This window comes from Gobius niger (assembly GCF_951799975.1).
Source record: "Gobius niger genome assembly, chromosome: 3".
NCBI lineage: Eukaryota > Metazoa > Chordata > Actinopteri > Gobiiformes > Gobiidae > Gobius > Gobius niger.
Genome location: NC_136854.1, coordinates 41657359 through 41681339, shown reverse-complemented (window position 1 = coordinate 41681339; position 23981 = coordinate 41657359). Strand labels below are relative to the sequence as shown.

The following is a 23981-nucleotide window of genomic DNA, read 5'->3' as shown; positions in this document are numbered from 1 at the left end:
ACAGCCACTTCTGGTTATAACATACAGAAAAATAAGTTTATGTTTCAGTCACAGCAGCCGTTAACATTTTGATTTCTTCTTTCTAACTCGTGTTTTAGCTGAAGAGCATAAAGCAAAACAACAGTTTCCTCCACAGAGACTGTTTTGGCTTCTCCAGGAAGTTATAAGCACAAACTAACTAATATTGATTGTTTGTTGGAGGAGAGAGCCACGCCCCCAGCCGCTGACATCACTGGTGCTTGTTTCTTGGTCCAGCTTTTAATTGGTTCCCAACCGGCACCAGATTTTGGAACCAAGAGCCAGCGTTTTTTCAGTGGAAAACGAAAGAACCGGTTCTGAAACTGGAACTGGCCCAGAACCAGCACCGGCACCAGCTCGGTGGAAAAGGGCTATCAGTGCAGCGTCGCGGGTGGAATGGAGGGAATCTTTTCTTATTCACACTTCACAGATCCAGGGGCCTGATGCAGTAACACAGCTCACATCAAATGGTGAATTTGTGCAATATGCCAAACAAAATAGCAGATTTTATTTTTCAGCTTTGAGGTAAAATGTTAAATGGATTCAACTTGTATAGCGTTTTCTACCTTTATCAGGCCCAAAGCGCTTTACAGTACAGAACCAGTCACTCATTCACTCTCTCATTCATCCACCAGTGTACACAGACATGAATATTTGTACACAGACGTGAATTCCTGAGCAGGTCAAGAAAAAAGTACGTCTCTTGCCCATTCCTGTGCGGAATTATGGATTTTTAACGAAATAACCAGTTTGCTCACTCCAGCCACTAGGGGGCAGCTTAAATAGGTAGCGTTCACGTGACATCACAACATTCTAAAGAGCCATAGTTTAACATTGAGGTGGAGGTCAACTGACGGTAACTATGGTAACGGTGGTAACTGACAAAATGCATATTTTTATGTCTTTGTTTTTTGGCTCATATCTCAGTCATTACTGAGGAATCCACATGAAACAAAAACTGTCACAAAGTTCATTATCTCCTCTGTCGGCTCATATGAACTAATGTCCAATTATTATCTCTGAAAAATGTCAATAAGTGGTGACAATATGCGAAAACATGACCATGATGTTGTCCAATAGAAAGGACTTTCAGACATAAAAATAATATCACAGGTTTGAGAATCCAATCACAATCAAATACTGAAGAGGAAAAACATTTGTCAATTTTCGTTTTGGAGATTTCTTCCAAAAACTGCATTTCTCTCATAGAGTTTTATTGGCCCCGCCCTCCATCTGACATTATGGCATCATCACATTCCAAATCGTGAACGCTACCTATTAAAAAAAGGAAAGAATTCCATATTCACCTTATTCCGGAGGCTCGCGTGGGCGCCGCCATGAATTGTGCCCGCCCCTTTTCTCCTATGTGTTAACATGGGGCTGAAGAAGTCCACATAAAATCAGTCACTACAGGAAAACAAAGCCGTTTTTCGTCCGCGCAGAGAAACGCTGCAGTGTGGACATTTTACACAAATCAATCGACTAAACATCAGATTTGAGCGGAGAATATTTCCCCTCGTTCTCCGTTAAAATGAACTGGCTTCACGCTCGACCGGAAGAGTCTGTATAACAGAAGTGCCGAGACAACGCAAAAAGAGTCAAAAGTGGGCGGGGGCAGAATAATGTGAATGTGTCCAGCAGAGGGCGCTGACATAATAAGAGATCAGGATATGAACATAAACATAAATCCTTGAGCGCCTGAATGATGCTCGGGGCTCGGTTGTCGGGGGCTTCGTGTCCCTGGTAGGGTCTCCCATTGGTCCTAGGTGACGGGTCAGACACAGAGCGGTTCAGAAGCCCCTTAGGAGAGACCGACAGGCCCGGTTAGAACCATGAGGCCGTCCTTCTGTGGACCCACCACCTGCAGGAGGCGCCATAGGGGCTGGTGCAATGTGGTTTGGGTGGAAGAGAAGTGGAAGAAAATGGATTGATGGATGCAGTGTTAATTTTGACAACATAGTTTAATTTAGTTTTAGTCTTAGTCTTTTGACTAAAATGTAATTTAATTTTAGTCAAGATTTAGTCAAACAAATCTTTTCAATTTTAGTCTAGTTTTAGTCGACTAAATTTAAGACTAATTTAGTCGACTTTGCATTGATAATATTCATTATAATCATATTTAATCTTGTTCCTCTGCTTCATGGAGCTGCTCCACATGAACAAAGCTCAGAGCTGATCCTTTGGCAGAGACTTTACATGATCTGAGGCTCTTTCAGACGGACAATAGAAGTTTGGATGATTTAAGTCTCTCCTTTTTTTTTTCATTTCATTTTATTTATTCTTTTTTCAAGGTAATGCAACCTAAAATAAAGCAACAAACCAACAAAAAACAAACAATACATTCCATGAAAAGAAGAACAGGAGTTGGATGAAGAAAAAAAAAATCTTATAAACTCCAACCCCATTCTTGAAGAAAAACTTACAAACTAGATGGCCTAACCAATGTAAAAAACAACAACAACAAAAACAACAACAATTACATATACACATACATACACATATACATACATTTACACACATATACACACGCAAAAAAACAGATGTAATCAACTTTCGATTTTAACTTTTTATTTTTTTTATTTTTTTATTTTTATTATTATTATTACTATTATTATTAATGATTGCTTTTCATTTTTATTTAGTCATATTTTAGTCGACTAAAATATCTGGACATTTTAGTCAGAGTTTTAGTCTCATGAAAAACTTTTAATTCAGTTTCAGTCAAATTTTAGTCGTCAAAAATATCACTTTGACTAAAATTGAGACTAAATATATTTGGTCGACGAAATTAACACTGGATGGATGGATATAAACGGCATATTATAGCCACGTGGTAGATGGCCAGTCTGCACCAGGGCTACAATAGTAACTTGGAATGAATGAATAATGACTTTATGTAGCACTTTGAGGCTGAGAAAGTACATAAAGTAAAGTAAACTGTCGTTATTTATGAGGCCACAGTCCTTTAGAATAATATGTGGCCCGCGACCCGCCCGTGTGGCCCGCGACCCGCCCCTCCCTGTCTCTCTCTCTCTGCATTTGACCCATCCTTCTCCAGATGTGGAGCCGGGCTGACGGTCAGAATCACCTGGTAGGGGAAACCGGAGTCTCCACAGACACGGGGAGAACGTGCAAACTCCACACAGAAAGGCCCCGTCCTGGTGGGAATCGAACCCGTGGACCTTCGAGCCGCCTTTTCCTGCCTTTAAAGCGACCCAGAGAAATGAACGTATCGTCTTGGCTTTTGTTTGAAGCGTCGGCCGCAGCAGAGACTCGGGAAATGAAGGGGCTGACGGAGCAGAGAGTGAAACGCCTCTCGTGCCACATTCCTGGTGTTGGATCATTCCACAGCCCGTCAGACGCTCGACGTGCGGGGGTTCGATGAGGGACGGGCACGTCGCTCGCGCAGAACTGTTGCATAAGAGCGTTTTGTTTTTATAAGCTGCGAGAGAAGTGAGGAAAAACTACAAAGCTTCAAAACAATACACAGGGTAAGAAATAAGACGGTGAAATGAAAGTAAATGAGTAAAATCATGACGTGGCTCATTAAAGGAACAGGCCACCGTTTTCACATACTGAGATATGTTCTTACCTGAGCTTTGACGAGTTCTTTAGGACCCGTCTGGTCTTCACCCGTGCCTTCAGTCACGTAAACACAGCGCAGACGGCGTTAGCATTTAGCCTCTCCCTCTCTCCACTATAGCTCCAAAACAGGTCAAGATAGAAGCTACCAAGCTCTTCCACGTTTTCCCTATTTAAATATGGTTACGTGAAGTGTTCCACTACAAAGTATAATTACACAAAATTAAACAATGTGGATTTTCTAAGCGGATAAAAGGGGGAACTATAATGTAAGGCGTAATAATACCAGGAGTAGTTCGAAATCCGCGCAGTAATCTTCACTTTACTGTGCGGATGCCAAACTACTCCTGATGACTTCTCTTTCACATGTGACTGTAACAAATACAACTTAAAACAGACTCTCAGTCGTCCAGAGGCTCCTGGTTAAAGTTTATGAACTTTGTGCAGCCGAGAGTGCGTTCTCTCTGCACAGTCCAGTCAGGACGAAGCTGCATAGTCTCGCCAACCAGACTCCGCTTCTTTACAGAAGAGGGTCTGGCAACAGCGATATGGAGCCGACCGACCAATCAGAGCAGCTCCTGAACGGGCGTCACGTTGTTGCGCCTTTGTTTTGTAGTTTTTCAACACAAGCAACCACTTCACGTAATGCTCCGGTTTGCTTGTATTCTTAAGTTTTTCTGACATAAACGACAGAAGTCATTTCCTGAACTCCGTGTGGCAGGAGCGCCATTGTTAATGTCCCAATGATACAACTTTCATGTCTCTGTTTCTGTCGTCACATCCGCTATGTTCTCATTGGCTGCTGCGCTTCGGTCGTCCCACATTAGTCCCGCCTCAAGCAGTAGCTTTTCTACGACAGGGTCGCCAGACTAGTCTCCTGTTTATGAATGAATAAACATCGGAGATTAGTCTGTTTGCCCGGCTAAAAGCTTCAGGCACAGAGCGCACAGGCCAGGGGCGGATCAGAGAAGGGGTCTCAGTGGGAAGGGGCCCCACATACAAACACACCCCAGCATTAAAAAAAAACAAAAACATCTAATTCTGTCTCAGTCAGAGCAGAACAGCACAAAATTTGAGTTAATATACATGTATTTCAATCATGGTGAGGAGTAAAACCATTCAATCTAACACAATTATTGAACAAAAAAAAGCAAAAGGCATAAAGTTATAGTTTACTGTGATTAAATAAAACATTCTATTTAATCACAATAAACTACCGCCCCGGGATCTCGCTAATGGTCGGTGCCTTTGTGGCTCTTCACAGGATCAAGGTTGAACATTTCGGCTCTTGGTCTCTGACTCGTTGGCCACCCCTGATGTACAATGACAATGAAGAGGCCACACTCCTAATCGTTATTTCGCACTTTCAAACACGCTCTCATTCATCCTGGCCTATTGTGCATGTTTTTAGTGGGCGGGGAACCTACGCAGACACGGGGAGAACATGCAAACTCTAGAGAAACCTGTTAGAGAAACAGCAATTCCTTTTTTTTTTGTCTAAATCGGGGGGGAAAAAATGGAGGAAAATAAGTGTGAATTGCTCTTGATCTTGTAAATCATCCGAAAATGTAAAACGTGTCTTACCCAGAGACATGTTTATTGCATATTTTCCCGTTTTGAAGTCTATAACTTGCTTAAATTGTCTGAAAAACAAACCGCGTTGCCAAACCAGAACCGCAGAGTCACATTCAGAGCACACTGTCGTCGGAACGTGATCGTTATGTCACAAATGTAGAGAACACGGACGAATTCCACACATTTTTTTCCGTGTTCCTCATTTTATACAGGAGGAAATTGCGTTTGGTCACAGACGTTCGAGTCACGTGGATGTTACAGAGGGAGGAACATCAGCACTGTCTTATTCCCAGTCTGATTTCACCACAGAAAGTAAATATCAAGCGTCGACTTAAATGACTTGAATCGAGGAAATGTATCTCGTTTTGAGCGGATTCCACTCATTTAGGCTTTTTTCCTGATCTGACCAAGTTTACTTCGCTACTTCGAGGACATTTCAATGTTGTTTATATGGTAAATCTCGCTTGAAATAAGAATGTAAACTACTAATGAGATAAGACCAGAAAATCACCTGAAATAAGGACGAAATGTCTCAGAACAAGTGAAATAATCTCGATAAACAAAACAGCTCAAATGTGTGGATTATTATGCTCAAATTGAGACATTTAAGGCGAGACACGGCAGGTGAAAGCATTGATTTTTCACGCAGTGGTCGAAGTGGAGATTTGTATCTGTTTTCCTCCCTTTACATCTTAGTTTTCATGTCAGATATAAAAATGATGATGTTTATTTTATGATGTTTTGTCTGCGAGGTGGGGGCGACCCGGAAGTAGAAAGGCCGTCTTTCCCGCGGGTTTTCATTCATAAATATTGACAGATTTGACATCCACGTGTCCTGCTAAGGGGCCCCGTGATGACGCTTTCACCCAAATATGGTGTTTTTCCTCCTACGAGACGCTGGAGCGGAAAAGTGGAAGAACGGGCCGAGCATGAGCACTCGCTACAAAACTTCAGGGCTGGTTTTCTCTGAATGAGAGAAGCCGCACTCGGGCAGAGCCTGAGCCCTTATAGAAGCTCCCACAGACTCCAAACTTTACAGTCTGAGACACAACAAGATTTTGAAGGTTTTTTCAGAGGGATTTTTTAATATCTATTTCCTAGCCTGATTTATTCAACTTTGAAACCAAAAAAACAGGCGGAATTTGAGTTTTTACAGATTTTTTCACTGATGATTAGTTTATTGAAAAACTAAACAAAATATCCAAAATCCCCTCTGAAAAAATCTTAGTCACTAATATGTCAATAAAATAAAACCATAACATTTTAATCTGGCTCAATTCATTATTTTGATTTTGTTGCCCAAAATATAGGCAATTTTGGCCATTTTAATGCTCAAAATGCCTTATTTTATGTGAAAACATAAAATGACAGAAAAAAACGCAATACATTTTTTTCTCATATTTATATCTGTGATGTTCAGCAAAAGTTTCAAATTGACATCTCTACAGTTATCTTTTTTTCCCTATTCACCTGCTGTTTCTCGCCTTAAAGGAATAGGCCACCGTTTTTACATACTTAGATATGTTCTTACCTAACCTTAGCCGAGTTAATATATCCCCGTCTGGTCTTTGTCCGTGCGCTCTGTCACGCAAACGGAGCACATACGCAGCCTCTCCCACATGTCATATAGCTCCGAAAAAGCTCACGATAGAAGCTGCCAAGCTCTTCCACGTGTTCCCTATTTAAATAAAGTTACGTGAAGTGTTTTCATGCGAAGTATATTTACACAGAAATGTAACATGTCGATTTTATAAGCAGATAAAAAGGGGGACTATATTGTGAGGCGTAATGATACGAGGAGTAAAACGTCCGCGCAGTAACTCCTAAAGGTTATTGATGGAAGTGAGCGGGGGAAGTCTTTAGGAGTTACTGCGCGGACGATGTGCTCCTGAATCATTACGCCTCACAATATAGTCCCCCTTTTTATCTGCTTATAAAATCGACATGTTACATTTCTGTGTAAATATACTTCGCATGAAAACACTTCACGTAACTTTATTTAAATAGGGAACACGTGGAAGAGCTTGGTAGCTTCTATCGTGAGCTTTTTCGGAGCTATGTGACATGTGGGAGAGGCTGCGTATGTGCTCCGTTTGCCTGGCAGAGCGCACGGACAAAGACCAGACGGGGATATATTAACTTGGCTAAGGCTAGGTAAGAACATATCTTGATATGTAAAAACGGTGGCCTATTCCTTTAAACTATCCATCCATCGCTCCAGCCTCCTCTCGCTTAAACACAGGCTGACTCTCCTCTACCTCAGCGCCGGGTCCAGACGCCTGTAATTCGCTCCGGTGTCGTCTCTGTCTGAGTCGCTTCACCGGTGACACCGTGTCATTATCCTCGGAGGGTCCAGAGGGCGAGGGCCCAAAAGCGCGTCGCCAGCAGGTCGTTCGAGGCGCCACATTAACGACTACAGAGAGATTTTAATGCATTGGACGAAAAACAAAAACAAGTCCAAAAATGTGTTGTGTGCTTGAAATAAGAAACATTTGACCTTGATTTGAATCGGTTTGAAAAATGAGCTGCCAATGGAATGAGACGCTTTGTTGGTGAGAATAGTGACCGGTGAAGATTCAAAGATCACTCAAAGATAGTGCCCGAAAACACGGCTCCAGGTCAGTTTTTGAAGAGAGAACAACATTGTAACAAAAGCTCTTAAAAGTCAATTTTTTTGCGAAATACCTATATGTAAAATGGGGATTAAACATTCCTTTTTCATTCATTTTCATCATTTTTTCTTTCCTTAGCATTTTTTTTTAAAGAGACCAGGCGCAAGTTGGTCATTTTTTACTCACTGCTGCCACCTCGGGTCATATGTGTAACTGCAGCTTCTATATTAAGCTCGTGCATGACGGCACTTCAGACCCGAAGTAAGACCTTTTTGAGCGACAGTGCAGGATTTTAGAGGCAGTTGTGGTGAACAGGTCTGTATAAACTCTGTATAGTCCCTTTAACCGGTAAGTTGAGGTGGGTAATATATCGACAAGATAATATCGAAATGGCTGTTTGGAAGATACACACATTTACAATATCGAGTTTATCTAAGTAATGAGGGAAAAAAGTGTGAAATATTGTTTAAAAGACAAGGGGGCGTTAAGAAATTTTTTAAGATTTTTTTCAAAATGGGGTGTTGTTATGAAAATGGGGAAAATTGGGGGGAAAATTAGGACAAGAATTGGGAGGAAAAGATGATTTTTATTTTTTTTTCAAAGTGTGAAAAAAAAATCATTAACAAGTCGGGAGAAATGGGGGAAAAAATTGTGAAAAATGTTTTTTTTTCTGCCTTTTTGTAGACAAGAATTTGACAAAAAAATGGACAAAAATGACAAAAATTTGATAAAAAATGGACGAAAAAATGACAGAAATGTGACAAAAATGACAAAAAATGACCAAAAAAATGACAAAAATTTGACAAAAATTTGACCAAAAAAAAGACAAAAAATGACAAAAAATTGATTAAAAATGGACGAAAAAATGACAAAACATTGACAAAAAAAGACAAAATAATGAACAAAATATGACAAAAAAATGACAAAAATTTGATTAAAAATTGACAAAACATTGTTGAAAAAATGACCAAAATGTGTCTAAAATTTGACACAAAAAAAGACAAAAAATGAAAAAAAAAATGATAAAAAATGGACGAAAAAAATACAAAAATGTGACAAAAAAATGACAAAACATTGACAAAAAAAGACAAAATAATGAAGAAAATATGACAAAAATGTGATAAAAAAATTACCAAAATGTGATAAAAATTTGACCAAAAAAATTGACAAAAATGTGAAAACAAATGACAAAAATGAGTTGAAAACCCAACAAAAAAATGCTGGAAAAAAATCTGATGACGTGAGGAAAAAGATCCTCTCGGTTCAGTTGGGAGTTAAGAGGTTAAGTCAAAAACATTTGTATAAATCAAAAGTACTGCAATGCATTGTTTTGTATCACAACAAAGAGGTATTGCGATAAATGGCAAAACTATACTTTGTCCCACCCTTATAAACGAATGACTCTACATGACTCTCTACAAAGGAGCTGAATACTGGCTCAGACCTTTTTTTTTTTTTTTAAAGTGTGAAAAAAAAATCATTAACAAGTCGTGAGAAATGGGGGAAAAAAATTGTGAAAAATGTTTTTTTTTCTGCCTTTTTGTAGACAATTATCTTTCTGGGCAACAAATAAATGTGAAGTTATTTGTCCGACAGCACATTTCTGCAACTTTCTAATGTTTTGCAAGAATATTGCTTCATCATTGTCATTGAGAAAGATTATATAAATATTGAGTTGTTCATTTTTGTTTATAAAGTGCCACTGAAATGTCCAAATCCCATTTTTTTTTTAATGGCTGTCCTGGCCCTGGAGAGAGACCTATTGTACATGTTATTTGAGGAGCACCTGGAGGAAATCTACCCAGAACATGCATAAAATAGATCCTTTTATTATTTAAGATAAGAAATAGAGCTCAAGTCAGAATTACAAATGATGGTCAAATGTTCTTAATTACAGTTTTCAGTTCTAGTTTGAACTCTTCCTTTGAAAAAGCTCATGTTCTGTTAAACGTAAATCTTTTCAAGCTTTGAATCGTGTCATGATTTCTTGTGAATTGGTCAAACTTTGCACAGAGGAGGGTCAGGCTCGAGTTTGAGTGGGCAAAAGTCAGATGTCCTTCCTGCTAAAGGTCACATCGCTCTGGACAAAGCTCTGACTGTGTCTCCGTTTCTGACTGAAGGAACAAACAGACACTTCTTCACTGCCCCACTGGTCACACTGAGATCCTTTACCTCAATGGAAGATGTAAAACACAAAGGACATCAGCAGCTCGAGTGTTTCCAGTTCATTCATGCTCCAGGTCAGGCCCAATAACCTGAACTGATGCTTTAAGTCTAAAACATAAGACGTGTTCGTGAATGTCATTAGTGAAAGTGACAAAGTGTGTTTAACGACTTAACCTGATTTCACTCAAACATTTACGTCAGTGTAAAACCTTTAAGGAAGCTCGAGCGCTAACCACTGAGCCACTGAGCCGCCCAAATACTCGCAGATTTTTCAGGTTTGTGTGTTTAATAACCCGTTTCTGACTAAATAAACAAACGGGCCATGATTTTTCATTAGAACAAACTGCGATATTTTACCCAGAATGAATTGGAAAAAGAAAGCAAAAGCAGAGTTTCCAAAATGTAGAAGCTTTTCAAAAGTCTGGGCTCTTTTGTTTAAATCAATCAGAACCAAAATCTGGATTTAGCAAAACTTATCTTTAAAGGCCCTTTTTTTAAAATTTCAAACAATGAAAGAGTAAACCACTAAATGCAAATGAAAAATGAAAATGTCACAACTTGCATGGTCACTTTCATAAAACTACTACAAATGTAAACAAGTTAAAGGGACTAGATGCAAGTTGGTAATTTTTGCTCACTACTGCCACCTCAGGTCTTACGCGTAACTGCAGGTTTTATATTAAAGGGATATTTCAGGATTTTTGACACAGGGCCTCAGTTGTCCAGAGTGTTGCTGATTTCTGGAGATGTTTGTTTTTGTAATTCATGCCGTTCTTATATTTGAAGAGTTACGTGGCGCAAATATCACAAGTTATATTTAGTCTGGGGACCAGCAATTCCTTTTTCTCGTAGGAGAGCTGTGGTTTACGATCGTCCATGGCCGTTTATTGGGCTGAATGTCTATCATGCGTCTGCAGTGGCCACAGCCAATCGTATCATCGTATCAGATGACATGTGACGAACCCGCTGTAAACTTTCGAGCTACATTATTTAGCACACGGTCGGAAGCTTGATCGAAAAATGGCGTCGCGTCTGCTTCTGTCATGTTGGATCCGTAAACAAACTACAAGCACAAAGAGCTTGTCTCGCCGTCGCTCCTCGACATGTGATTGGTCCTGAAATCCATGTGAACATTTCAGCCATGTTCCCCAAAATACTTAATTTTAACATTTTTAAACTCTGTATAGTCCCTTTAAATTGATACAAATGTTTTATAATTAGATCTACAGTATTTCAGGTATAGCTCCTTTAACCCCTTAACTCCCACCTGAACCGAGCACATTTTCTCCAGTTTGGCTTTACCCCAGTCCAAAAGCTTCTGGAAAAAAGGTGTGAAAATAGCGACAAAACTGAGACGAAAACAATGATGGAAATGTGACAAAAAAGTGACGAAAACATTGATGAAAAAGTGGCAAAAATGTCACAAGAAATTGACGAAAAAATTGTCGGAAAAATGACAAAAATTTGACAAAAAAAGACAAAAAAATGACAAAAATTTGATCAAAATGTGACCAAAAAAAGACAAAAAATGTGACAAAAAATGACAAAAATGTGATAAAAAATGGACCAAAAAATGACAGAAATGTGACAAAAAACGACAAAAAATTGCAAAAAAAAATGACCAAAATGTGATAAAAAATTTGACCAAAAAAAATGACAAAAATGTGACAAAATGTGTCAAAAAAAGGACAAAAATTTGATAAACATTTGACAAAAATTTGATAAAAATTTGACAAAAAAATGACAAAAAATTGATAAAAAATGGCAAAAATTTTTACCAAAATGTGATAAAAATTTGACCAAAAAAATTTACAAAAAAGTGAAAACAAATGACAAAAAAATGACAAAAAAGTTACAAAAATGAGTTGAACACCCAACCAAAAAATGATGGAAAAAAAATCTGATGACGTGAGGAAAAAGATCCTCTCGGTTCAGTTGGGAGTTAAGAGGTTAAGTTAAAAACATTTGTATATATCAAAAGTACTGCAATGCATCGTTTTGTATCACAACAAAGAGGTATTGCGATAAATGGCACAACTATACTTTGTCCCACCCTTATAAACGAATGACTCTACATGACTCTCTACAAAGGAGCTGAATACTGGCTCAGACCTCTACAAATGTCACGTTTCTGTCTGCTCGTAAAGCTCAAAGCTCCTGGACGTGATCAAAGTGCCCTGTGAACTAAATCAACACGATACAGACGTGTGTAATCCCTCTTTCTTACTCCAGAGTTACGTAAAGCTCTGAATCCGACACCGGTCACTTCCTCCTCGTATCAGTTTCTGGACAAACGCTGAAAAAAAGCAAAGGGCTAACGTTTCAAAGTTCCTTTTACAGCTTTGTGTCTGTGCACAATTGTGTTTTGTCTCGGGATGTTCCTCCGTGGACATGTGGCAGAGGAACGAGCCTCTTACCTAACCGCGGTCCAGAGGTAACACGATCCACATGTGCGTCTGAGCCCGAGCGAAGCCAGATGTTTCCTGTCCGCCGCTCACTGCTAACGACAGAGCGCCTTCTGTGAGCTCACGCTAACGCGCTAACCTCAGCTAATCATACAATGTGATGGTGAGAGGCACGTGCGGGTTTGCATCGAGCTTCACTCTCAGCGGGGAGGTTTAGGGAGACTTTGAGACATCGTATTTGGACTTTGACCTGGAAAGATCAATTGAAAAGTAAAGATTTAATACATGTGTTTGTGAAGAATAGGAAAAGTGTGTAGTATGGCTTTTGCCCATCTATATTTTCTGCAAAAGTTCATTTAAAGCTGGGGTGTCCAAACTTCTTTCACTGAGGGCCACACAGAAACAATACAGAAAAATATACAAACTGGCCCACACTCAGTCGAGGTCAGATATTTAACTTCACCTCTATTGTATTAAAGTCAGCAAATGTAATAAAATGTTAACTAAGTAAGGATTAAACAACTCTGAGTCGTGCATTAGACGGTTATAACGCACGACGTGGAGTCAAGAACACCACGACGCTCAGTGTTGTTACCCCTGCATTATAAGCGTCTAATGCGGCTCCTCGTTGTTTAATCCGCTTATACCAGGGTCCCACAAATGTAACATTTATAATAAATGTTTTTTTCATTGACTAAACTCACTGCCAGACTACGGGACTATTTTGTGTGGGTTATTAGCCGGTCACTGAAGGCTGGTCTCAGAGCGAGTCATTCTCCGCAGCTATTACGAGGATCTCAGTCAGGCTCAACGACACAACATCAGCACAGAATCACAACACAACAGGACTAACCCGGAAACACTTTTCCCTGGAAGTAAACACCGATATGCGGCACTCGTGGGCAGGAGTTATTTCACTTTTACGCTGTTTAACCTGAAGCTAAAGCTAGCTAGCTCAACCAGCTCAACTGTTTATGGAAACAGCTGCGGTGGAGTCGCTCACACCTGGGCCCCCCCAACTCAAACTTTTATGTTTGACTTTACTAATCCAGACAAATATGCTTCAATGCAGGATCATTTTATGTACGCCTGAAAATGATGAATAGCCTTAACCGTTTCCAATAGAAATGTAAAGCTCATATGTTATTAACAGTAGCTAACCTAGCTGCTCACTCTCCTCGACAAACATTTAGCAAACGTTTTGTTTTGGCCAAAAACTTTGAAATTAACACAAAATCCATCTCATACGTTCCTGTCAGTCACTAATTACGGCTTTATCTGATTCAGCTGTGTCATGCGTTGCTATGGCGACGCCCACAGCGGAGTGATATCCCAGTGATTTAACTACCGGACTACGTGTGCGGCTATACCAAAATAATGCACCAGCCAATCAGAATCCAGTATTCACCCAGACCATGGTATAAGCTTTTTAATTGAATATGCTTAAAGTAAAAAAAACAGCCTTCATCACATGTTTCTATTAATGGAGTTTCATTTATTTCATATGAATTCAATTAAAGCAAAAAAGAAGAAAAAGATTTTTTAGAATTTACAGCAGTTGGCCCGCAGGCCGTGGTTTGGACACCCCTGATCTAAAGTCAAAAGATATGAACATTTGGCTGCAGTTTTGGCTGAAATTGTACCCAATCCTTTCCTCAAAAGTTACTTTTTGTGTCCATTTTGCTTTTACATAATTGAAATGTCCCCTCGTCCATGTTCGTAAAAGTCCAACACTGAAGAGTTTGGAGTCTCTACGAGCTTCTAAAGTGGAGATGTTGTTCCATGAGTCGAACGAAACACAAATTTTGAGAAAACCGGCCCAAAGGTTTTCTAATGTGTCCACAAGTGTGAGTGCATTTCTCCACTCTTTCAGAGCGTCTGTACCATCCATTCATTTTCGTCTGTGACAGTTGGTAGCGCAGGTCGTCTCATGATCAGAAGGTCGTGGGTTCGAATCCCGGCTACTGCAGGTGCACACTGTTTTGTCTTTGGGCAAGACAGTACACCCACCTTGCCTCCAGTGTCTGTGTACACTAGTGTAGTGATGAGTGTGAAAGGGTGACTTGTTTCTTGCTGTAAAGCGCTTTGGGCCTGATGAAGGTAGAACAGCGCTATTTAAGTTGAGACCATTTATCTGAGCAGAGTTCCCGGTATCGCTTTAAATTAAGGTGTGCTCATTAAGTATTGATAAGCATTAGTAATCATTTCAGGGTTAAGGTTAAGGCTAGGTTTGGGGTTGGCTATGAACAAGCTATAAGCGATTTTTAATGGCCTATTAGTGTGTTGACAGATAAAAGTATAATAAACAGTGTGTTATTACTTTACAAGCATGTTATTAATGCCCATTAGTACCTTATTAAAACTTAACAAGCACAGCTTAATATGAAGTAAACTGAGCTCCCTCTCCAGCACACTTCCTCCTGCGTGTTCTGGAGGATCCAGAGGCGACACCAGGCCAGCTCAGAGACATGGTCCCTCCAGCGTGTCCTGGGTCTTCCATGAAGCCTCCTCCCAATAGGACGTGCCTGGAACACCCCCTAACTAAGACGTTAAGAAAGAAAACTAGCTTAAAATATGTGTTTTTTGGGGGGGAAGGTGCAGGGGGGAACTAAGACTTAACCTCTTACCACCCGCCTAAACCAAATGCATTGTGTCCTCTTTGGCCATTATATCAGTCTGTGTAACACCTCATTTGAAAGCCAAGAACCACAAAACTGATCTTTTTCCTCGCGTTGTTGCTGTGTTGTGTCACCTTTTGTATGTTTTTGGGGTTTGTTTGGTCACATTTTTGTTGATTTTTTGTCACATTTTTGTTGATTTTTAGTCATTTTTTTGTTGATTTTTTGTCATTTTTTTGTTGATTTTTTTGTTGATTTTTTTGTTGAATTTTTGTCACATTTTTGTTGATTTTTTGTTGAATTTTTGTCACATTTTTGTTGATTTTTTTGTCATTTTTTTGTTGATTTTTTGTTGATTTTTTGTCATATTTTTGTTGAATTTTTGTCACATTTTTGTTGAATTTTTGTCATTTTTTGTTGAATTTTTGTCACATTTTTGTTGAATTTTTTTTTATTTTTTGTCATTTTTTTCATTTTTTGTTGATTTTTTGTTGAATTTTTGTCACATTTTTGTTGAATTTTTGTCACATTTTTGTCATTTTTTGTTGATTTTTTGTTGAATTTTTGTCACATTTTTGTTGAATTTGTGTCACATTTGTGTTGATTTTTTGTCATTTTTTGTTGATTTTTTGTTGAATTTGTGTCACATTTTTGTTTAATTTTTGTCATTTTTTTGTTGATTTTTTGTTGAATTTTTGTCACTTTTTTTGTGGTCGCGGGTTCGAATCTCGGTGCGCACTGTTGTTGTGTCCTTGGGCAAGACCCCAGGCCAGCTCAGAGACATGGTCCCTCCAGCGTGTCCTGAGTCTTCCACGACACCTCCTCCCGATAGGACGTGCCTGGAACACCCCCTAACTAAGACGTTAAGAAGGAAAACTAGCTTAAAATCTCCTCAAAAATCAATGTTAAAAGGTCAGAAAAGGGCAATAACAGCCAGGAACTCTTCATGGCGGATTTCAACGATCATCGTGGCTTTGTGGTGGATTTGTTTGAAATTCTAAGCTCACCCGGTGCTAATCTGGACAAATAGAGGATTTAGCCGGCGCCTCGTCTTCACAAAGCAAGATTAAATTCTCCCGCTGCTCTTAACGATGTTTTTATTCACTTCACTGTGTCTTTTGTCCAAGTCCTTTGTTTCCGTTCAGTGACTCTCACACCCGCGACCCTTTAGTGCTGGAGAAAAACAAAACCGGGAACAAAAACGAGAGTGAGATGGAACTAAATTAGGAAGATAAACTACTAAACTGACTAAAGCGGACCTCGTCTTTGATATGAATGATCAGGTTCAGCATTTTGGGGAGGTTTTCTTCATGAAATCAGCTCCTCGGTGGGTGAATGTGTGAGGAATGCGTCATGGCTCACGGGAGACCTCTTCGAATCCCGCTTTTGGGAATGAACGAGTGATTCAGGGCGTAAAAATGTGTTGTAATGCTTTGATTATCATTATTACTTGTGTTCTTTATTGCTTGTGTTAGAGACGCATTCTTGGAAAACACACATTCATTTAATCCTTTAAGACGTGACCAGTTAAAAAGAATAAATGATTTATTCTGGTCTGTTTTTTATCAATTGTTTACGCAGGGTTTGAGTTACGCTCTTACTCAAAGTCACTCTGTAGAATACCCGTCCAAAAGTTTATTTTAATCGTTTATCTAAGGTTTGATTCCTGTGCTTTGTGGTTCAAACTTGCCTTACATCTGAATTTCTTACTTGAGAAGTTCATTGAAAATACAAAAATGATGGTTAAAACCCATTCAGTGAGAAACTCTTGACACTGTTACCATACGAACGATTACATCATGCACTGGATGGAACTTTGGACAATTTGGTAAACGACTGGTCTCCCCTTAAAGACTATTTTGGACATGAATGGCAATAACATGTATTGATATGGACTGAAAATAAGATGTGAACAATTGTTGGATTATTATTATTTTATTATTATTTTATTTATTTTTATTTTTCGTTATTGATTTAACTATTTATTTATCTGTTTTGCCGCTGTTTTCTCCTTCTTTGTTTCTGTTTTTGTTTCTGTTTATTGTTAAGATTTTTTTTTTTTTGAAAAGAAATAGTTAAAAGAAAAGAAAGAAAAAAAGAAATTCAGCTGCAGTTTTGGCTTAAATTATTCACGTTTTGCTCAAAAGTTTCCAGTTTGCTTTTGAACATCTACATTTCTCCTCATTGATACAGACGGCATCTTTGGAATCGTCCATATATGGTCATGTTTGAAAACAGTTAAGGGGGAAAACAACTTTGAAAAAATCTAAACTTTCTCTAATGATTGAAAAACTACTTTAACAAATGCAGAATTATGAACATAGTTTCTACTAAATAAAGATACAAAGTCATGGAGAGAAGCAAAGTGGTTCAACAGTCCATAAATATTTAAAAAAACTGAGAATGCTAACATGATGCTACATGTTAGCATCGGGCTAATGCTAACGGTTAGCTAGCGCTAGCTACAACTGCCGTTTTTTCACTTCTACTGAACAATCTGCTGTGAGAAAATATCCATATGGGCCCGATTTACACTTGACTTTATTTATGTGATAAATAAGTTCATATTCCACCAGAAAATGGCTAAAAAGAGTGAAAATTGTGTTTCTCTAAAGATTCTATTTTCCCCCTCGGCGAAGCCACGCCCCCTTCTATGACGAGATGCCGTCTGTATCTATTGCACTGTTTAATGGAATGTTTTTAAGAAATAAAACAAGCGCATATTTTTTTTGCTTTTGCAGCTTTCAAAATCTAAAAGCTTCTCGAGCTTACAGCCTGTTAATGTAGCGCCTCATTTGAAAGCCAAGGCCTACAAAATGGATGTAAGATTTTTCCTCATATTGCCGCCACTTTTTTGGCCGCATTTTCATCGCCTGTTTTGATGCTTTTGGTGCGTTTTCATCCCCATTTACATCTTGGTTTGTCCCTATTTTGATGCTTTTTCAAGAGGCTTTTAGGTAAAGTCGAACAGGAGAAAATCTGCTCGGTTAAAGTGGTGGGTTAAGATTTAAAGGAACAGGCCACCGTTTTTACACACTGAGATATGTTCTTACCTGAGCTTTGACGAGTTCTTTAGGACCTGTCTGATCTTCAGTCACGTAAACACAGCGCAGACGGCGTTAGCATTTAGCCTCTCCCTCTCTCCTCTATAGCTCCAAAACAGGTCAAGATAGAAGCTACCAAGCTCTTCCACGTTTTCCCTATTTAAATATGGTTACGTGAAGTGTTCCACTACAAAGTATAATTACACACAATTAAACAATGTGGATTTTCTAAGCGGATAAAAGGGGGAACTATATTGTAAGGCGTAATAATACCAGGAGTAGTTCGAAATCTGCGCAGTAATCTTCACTTTACTGTGCGGATGCCAAACTACTCCTGGTATTATTACGCCTTACAATATAGTTCCCCCTTTTATCCGTAACCATATTTAAATAGGGAAAACGTGGAAGAGCTTGGTAGCTTCTATCTTGACCTGTTTTGGAGCTATAGTGGAGAGAGGGAGAGGCTAAATGCTAACGCCGTCTGCGCTGTGTTTACGTGACTGAAGGCACGGGTGAAGATCAGACAGGTCCTAAAGAACTCGTCAAAGCTAAGGTAAGAACATATCTCAGTATGTAAAAACGGTGGCCTGTTCCTTTATGACAGACCAAAGAAAAACGGCAAACTCACCATTTGCGATGCTTGTTTTAGGACATTTTGTACATACATAGCCAGAGACTTCCAGGAAATGGCTACAACATTGTGTATTCATTCATACATGCTTGGTATCCACGTGTAGCAGGAAAGGAGGATGACTGTAATCCAAATATGGTCATTTCCTGTGTGGGAGACAGAAGCAGCTAAAGGCGGGAGAAATATACAGGCCCATGTGCAGGCGTTTTTATCTTTAGGCCTGTTTTCTCAAAATGAGGTTTTCGTCTTTAGTTGCTCCTACAGACTCCGAAATATTTAGTCCAAGACCAGAAAGGTTGAAGGTTTTTCTTCAGTGGGATTATTTTAAAATGTCTATTTCCTGCCTGACTAAGGTAACTAAAATACCAACAAAATACCATGAAAAAAACCTGAATTCAAACCTGGCTCCAGCTATTACTTTTTTGATTTTGTTGCTGAAAATATAGGTATTGTTGGCCATTTTTATGTATAAAAAGCCTTATTTTTCTATTAAAACATAAAATGACAGAAAACTCGTATATATGACAGTAATCAACAGCAAAAGTTTGAAATTGATTGACATATATGACCTTATAATTTTGATTTTGTTTTCCTCCAGGTATCCCTAAACCTCGCTTCACCGCGGCGACGACCACCTCCTCGCTCGCCTCCAAAGCGTCCGCCAATCAGCAGCCGGCCCCGCCCTCGCGCCCCGCCCCCGTGACCTCCAAACTCCCCGTGAAGGGATTACCCACAAGCCTCAGCTCCTCGTCGCTGGGAAGCAACGCCAACGAAAACAGCGGAGGCCGAGGTGAGTGAGAGGCGGGAAAAGCAGCTCCTCTGTACAATTATCACAGAGACCGGGGTTTCTACTTCCTCGACTTCCTCTTTCCCAAACACGGAAAACAGGTTTTTCCACCAACAATCACAACTTTAGACGACGTTTTAGAGCCGGGAACTTGTGTGATGTTGTTAGAGGAGAAATCTATCTGTCCTCGCTTCCGTCAGTCTGTCTGCATTAGAATCTAACCATCAGTGAGTGAATGAAAGATGACTTAAGGCGAGGCACGGCAGGTGAAAGGATTGATTTTTCACGCAGTGGTCGAAGTGGAGATTTGTATCTGTTTTCCTCCCTTTACATCTTAGTTTTCATGTCAGATATAAAAATGATGATGTTTATTTTATGATGTTTTGTCTGCGAGGTGGGGGCGACCCGGAAGTAGAAAGTCCGTCTTTCCCGCGGGTTTTCATTCACAAATATTGACAGATTTGACATCCACGTGTCCTGCTAAGGGGCCCCGTGATGACGCTTTCACCCAAATATGGTGTTTTTCCTCCTACGAGACGCCGGAGCGGAAAAGTGGGAGAACGGGCCGAGCATGCGCACTCGCTACAAAACTTCAGGGCTTTGAAACCCAAAAAACAGGCGAAAGTTTTCTCTTAAAATTTCTTTATTAGCATTTTTTAAATATCACACAGGCAGGATTTGATGACAGTATATTGGTCTGAAAAAAAGTAAGAAAAAAAAAAAAAAATTATAATAAAAAATGTCCCCACCACTCAAGTCTCCTATCCTGTTTCTAACCCCTTTACTAAACCCCCGCCCTTTTTTTCCCTATTTACCTGCTGTGTCTCGCCTTAAGTGTAGCATTTTGGGAAACTTGTCAACTCTCAAAGCTTGTAAAGTGCAATACAAGTGTACGCCTTTAAAGTTAAGGAAGATAAGGTTATTAGGAAGACGCATCATTCTCAACAGCCTCCCACGACTCCCTCGGCCTCAGGGAAGTGGAGAAACATTACTGTGAAAATTGGTCACAAGTTCATGCACCTACTTTATATATTTTATGTTGTGGACATCAGCGTATCATTTCTAAACCATAAGAGATAGAGACGTGCCACTCTTTGTTTTGGAATCTGCTGATTTTTGTTTTTCAAATGGGTTTCCTCTGCAGAACCTACGAAACATGAATGTGTGTGTCAGTTCAACACTGACACGTAGAAACATCACACACAGGAATATAAACAAACTAGACAAAAGCTAATCGGCCTCAGCCTGAGAAAAACCCACATCGGTCGACCTCTATTAGATATATTTCTATGATTGAAACCTTTACTAAAATAATAAATATTAGTTATTTGAAAGAAAAATGAAATGACATATCTGCCATGCCAACCCCCTTCATATTGATATCCTACTCGTGCCCTATCAAGAAGTATTCAATTCAATTCAAGCTGGCATTAAATCCAAATTTTAAAAAAAAATAATGACAGTGACTATTTTTACTGGATAAGTTCATTGAAAATGAACGACAATTATGGTTTAAATGTGCAGTTTGTTTTGTTCAAAAGTTGTGTCCAACACAAATTATCCAGGACCTCTACCACTCAGCAGAACATTTAAGATCCGGTTTACTGATGTGTATTCGGACAGATCTTGTTTTCTGATCTTAATTCACAAATTAATTAAAGGGCAGCACCTCCACTTCACAGCTAAAAGGTCCCGGGTTCGATTCCCACCAGGACGGGGCCTTTCTGTGTGGAGTTTGCATGTTCCCCCCGTGTCTGCGCAGGTTTCCTCCGGGTACCCCTAAAACTAGTTTCCCCTAAAACTAAAAATATGTGCAATAGGTGAATCCTCCAGCCAGGTGATTCTGACCATCAGCCTGGCTCCACATTATAGAGACGGGTCCCCGGGCACAGCTCTGCCACCGAAAACTGCTCCTTACGGGGTCGCCCCAGTGGCATCGAAGGATGGGTTAAATGCAGAGGACAAATTTCCCTATGGGGACAATAAAGTAAACAACAATAAAACAAGCAAACAAATGTATGCTGTTTGCGTATACAAATTATTGATTAAATAGATTGTTAGTCTAGTGATAGATCTCGGAGCTAAGCAGGGTGTGGCCTCATTTTCAGTTTAGTTTTATTCTAATTTTAGTCAGCAAAAATGTTACTTTGGCTCAAATTATGACAAAATATTTCAGTCAAGAAATGAACACTGGTTAAATCCTGTTCTAAGTGTTGTTTTTTTTACTAAATCAGATATGAAGTGACTTGATGTGATGCAAAACATTGATCTTTTCCTCCCTCCAGTCCCTCCAGCGCCAGGGGCCTCGGAGTCAGACGAGCGTCCCAACCGGAGCGCTCTCCCCGTGGGCAGCCAGAGCACGGCGCGGCCCCCCGGCTCCGGCGACGCCGCCAAAGCCTCACCGATCAGGAACCGGGCGTTGTCTCTGCAAACCAGACCCGCGGGTGAGAACGGCCGCGGGACGATCTGCAGCGTCGCTTTTTAAAAACTGTTTCCCCTTTAACTCTTGGCTGTGATTTCTGCCGTTTCTCTTCAGGCCTCAAGGCTCCGTCTGTCAATAATAACTCCAGCTCCGCCAAGACCGGTCCTGCCAATCCGAGCGGCGCTAAGACTCCTCCCTCGGCCGCGCAGAGCCCCACCAAACAGGCCTCCCAGCATGCCCTGCAGCGGAGCGGCTCCACCAGGATCTCACGGGTCAACAGCGCAGGTACGGAACCAAAGAGTGGATCGTTTCAGAAGAGTTTTTACCTTTTGTCAATTGGCTTGTTGCACAATGTGGCTACGCTAGTTCCTCTGAGCTGAAGCTGTGGGCGCTAGTACTTCCTGTTCGTATTCATTTCCATTAAGATGAGCTCAGACCAGTGAGTTCCTGGTAGAAATATTTCCATAGAGGAGACGTTTATGTTTGTGAGGATCAGTGAGTTTGTCTTGAAGCTAAAGGCTCATTTAACCTCTTAACTCCCGCCTGAACCGAGAGGATCTTTTTTCCTCACGTCATCACATTTTTTTTCCATCATTTTTGTCACTTTTTTTTTTTTTTGTGTCAAATTTTTATCAAATTTTTGCCATTTTTTCGTCAATTTTTTGTCCCTTTTTTGTCAATTTTTTATCACATTTTTTGTAATTTTTTTGTCACATTTTTGTCACATTTTATCACATTTTTGTAATTTTTTGGTCATTATTTTGTCACATTTTTGTCATTTTTCGTCAATTTTTTGTCAATTTCTTGTGACATTTTTGCCACATTTCCATCATTGTTTTCGTCGAGAAAACGTGCTCGGTTCAGGTGGGAGTTAAGGGGTTAATGCATTACACAACTTGAAATAGTGCCTTTATATATATTTTTATAGCATGTTAGGCTTTAGCTTCAAGACAAACTCTCAATCCTTCATGATCACAGGCGTCTCCTCTGAACTTCATGATTTGAACAAACAGTAAATGATCATCAACCGGGAACTCACCGCCCACAACATAATCTTTAGAAAATATAATATAATATATATATTATTATTCCAGGAAAAGAAAACAGACAGGAAGTCCAGGCGCTCACACCTTCAGGTCAGAGGAACTAGCATAGCCACACCGTGCAACAAGCCAATAACCCGAGGAATCCACACTACACGTATTGTCTTTACTGCAGTATTAGTGGCTCAAAGTGAAAGCAGAACAGCTGAGAGTCTGGTTTAAAGGTGCACAAACGAGTCCGTCTCCTCTTCAAGAAGTGATTTGTGGTTTTGGCGGCGCGAGGTGCAGGTGTGTCAGTAACTCGTTAAAAGATTACTACGCTGACTTTTCTTCTCTTGGCACAAACTTCAGTGGCAGCTTTCCATCTTTGCGCCGTTAATTGAGCCGCGTCGAGCTGGATGTCGGTTTTAAAATCTGTCACTGTCTGTGAAGGGATTACGTTTGAAACTGTTGTTGTTTGGAGAGTTAGTTCGGTTTATCGCGTGCAAAGCTGAGGCCGTTTGTGCAGGTGTGACACGAGGCTGAAGGAAAGTCTTTCCTTACTCGAAGTGTTAGATTTATGAAGCATCGTGTCTCAAGGGAAATATTACTGCAAAATACCATTAAACACAGACAATATCGAGAAACACTTTTTTCTCCAGACTACTACTACTACTCCAAGACATTGTAGATGTAATGAAATGTGAGCATTAAATATATCGATATTGATCATGCAAACAGCAAAGCTTCTGTGCGACACTTAGAGGAACAGGCCACTGTCTTTCCATACTGAGATATGTTCTTACTGGGGATGTCACGGTTACCGGTGTAGCGGTAAACCCCAGTAAAAATGTTAACGGTGATAATTATCGTCTTGTTTTTTGAAAGAATACATCATCTCGGTGGATTACGGCGCCCGCGGTTTAGGCAAAATGAGCCTCATGAGCCGCCGTCTCATCCGCCTCTGTAGCTACAACCAAAACTAAACTTTCTCGAAGCTGGAATCATGTCCGAGACGACAGCGCAGGATCAGCCTCAGAGACCGAGCCTGAAGTCTGGACATGTTTGTGTATTTGAAGAAGCTGAAGGACAGTTGATA

At 39.9% G+C, this 23981-nt stretch overlaps 1 protein-coding gene across 2 annotated transcripts in view; it reads left to right on the top strand.

Moving 5' to 3' along the window:
• The window catches only part of LOC306960796 (uncharacterized protein), a 130176-nt gene that overhangs the window by 22271 nt on the left and 83924 nt on the right, over window positions 1-23981 (top strand). For both annotated transcript variants that reach the window (XM_079553352.1, XM_079553351.1), the window contains 3 exons: window positions 19250-19441; window positions 21724-21882; window positions 21975-22145. In XM_079553352.1, coding sequence (XP_079409478.1) covers window positions 19250-19441; window positions 21724-21882; window positions 21975-22145 — 522 coding nt within the window. The remainder of the gene's footprint in view (window positions 1-19249; window positions 19442-21723; window positions 21883-21974; window positions 22146-23981) is intronic.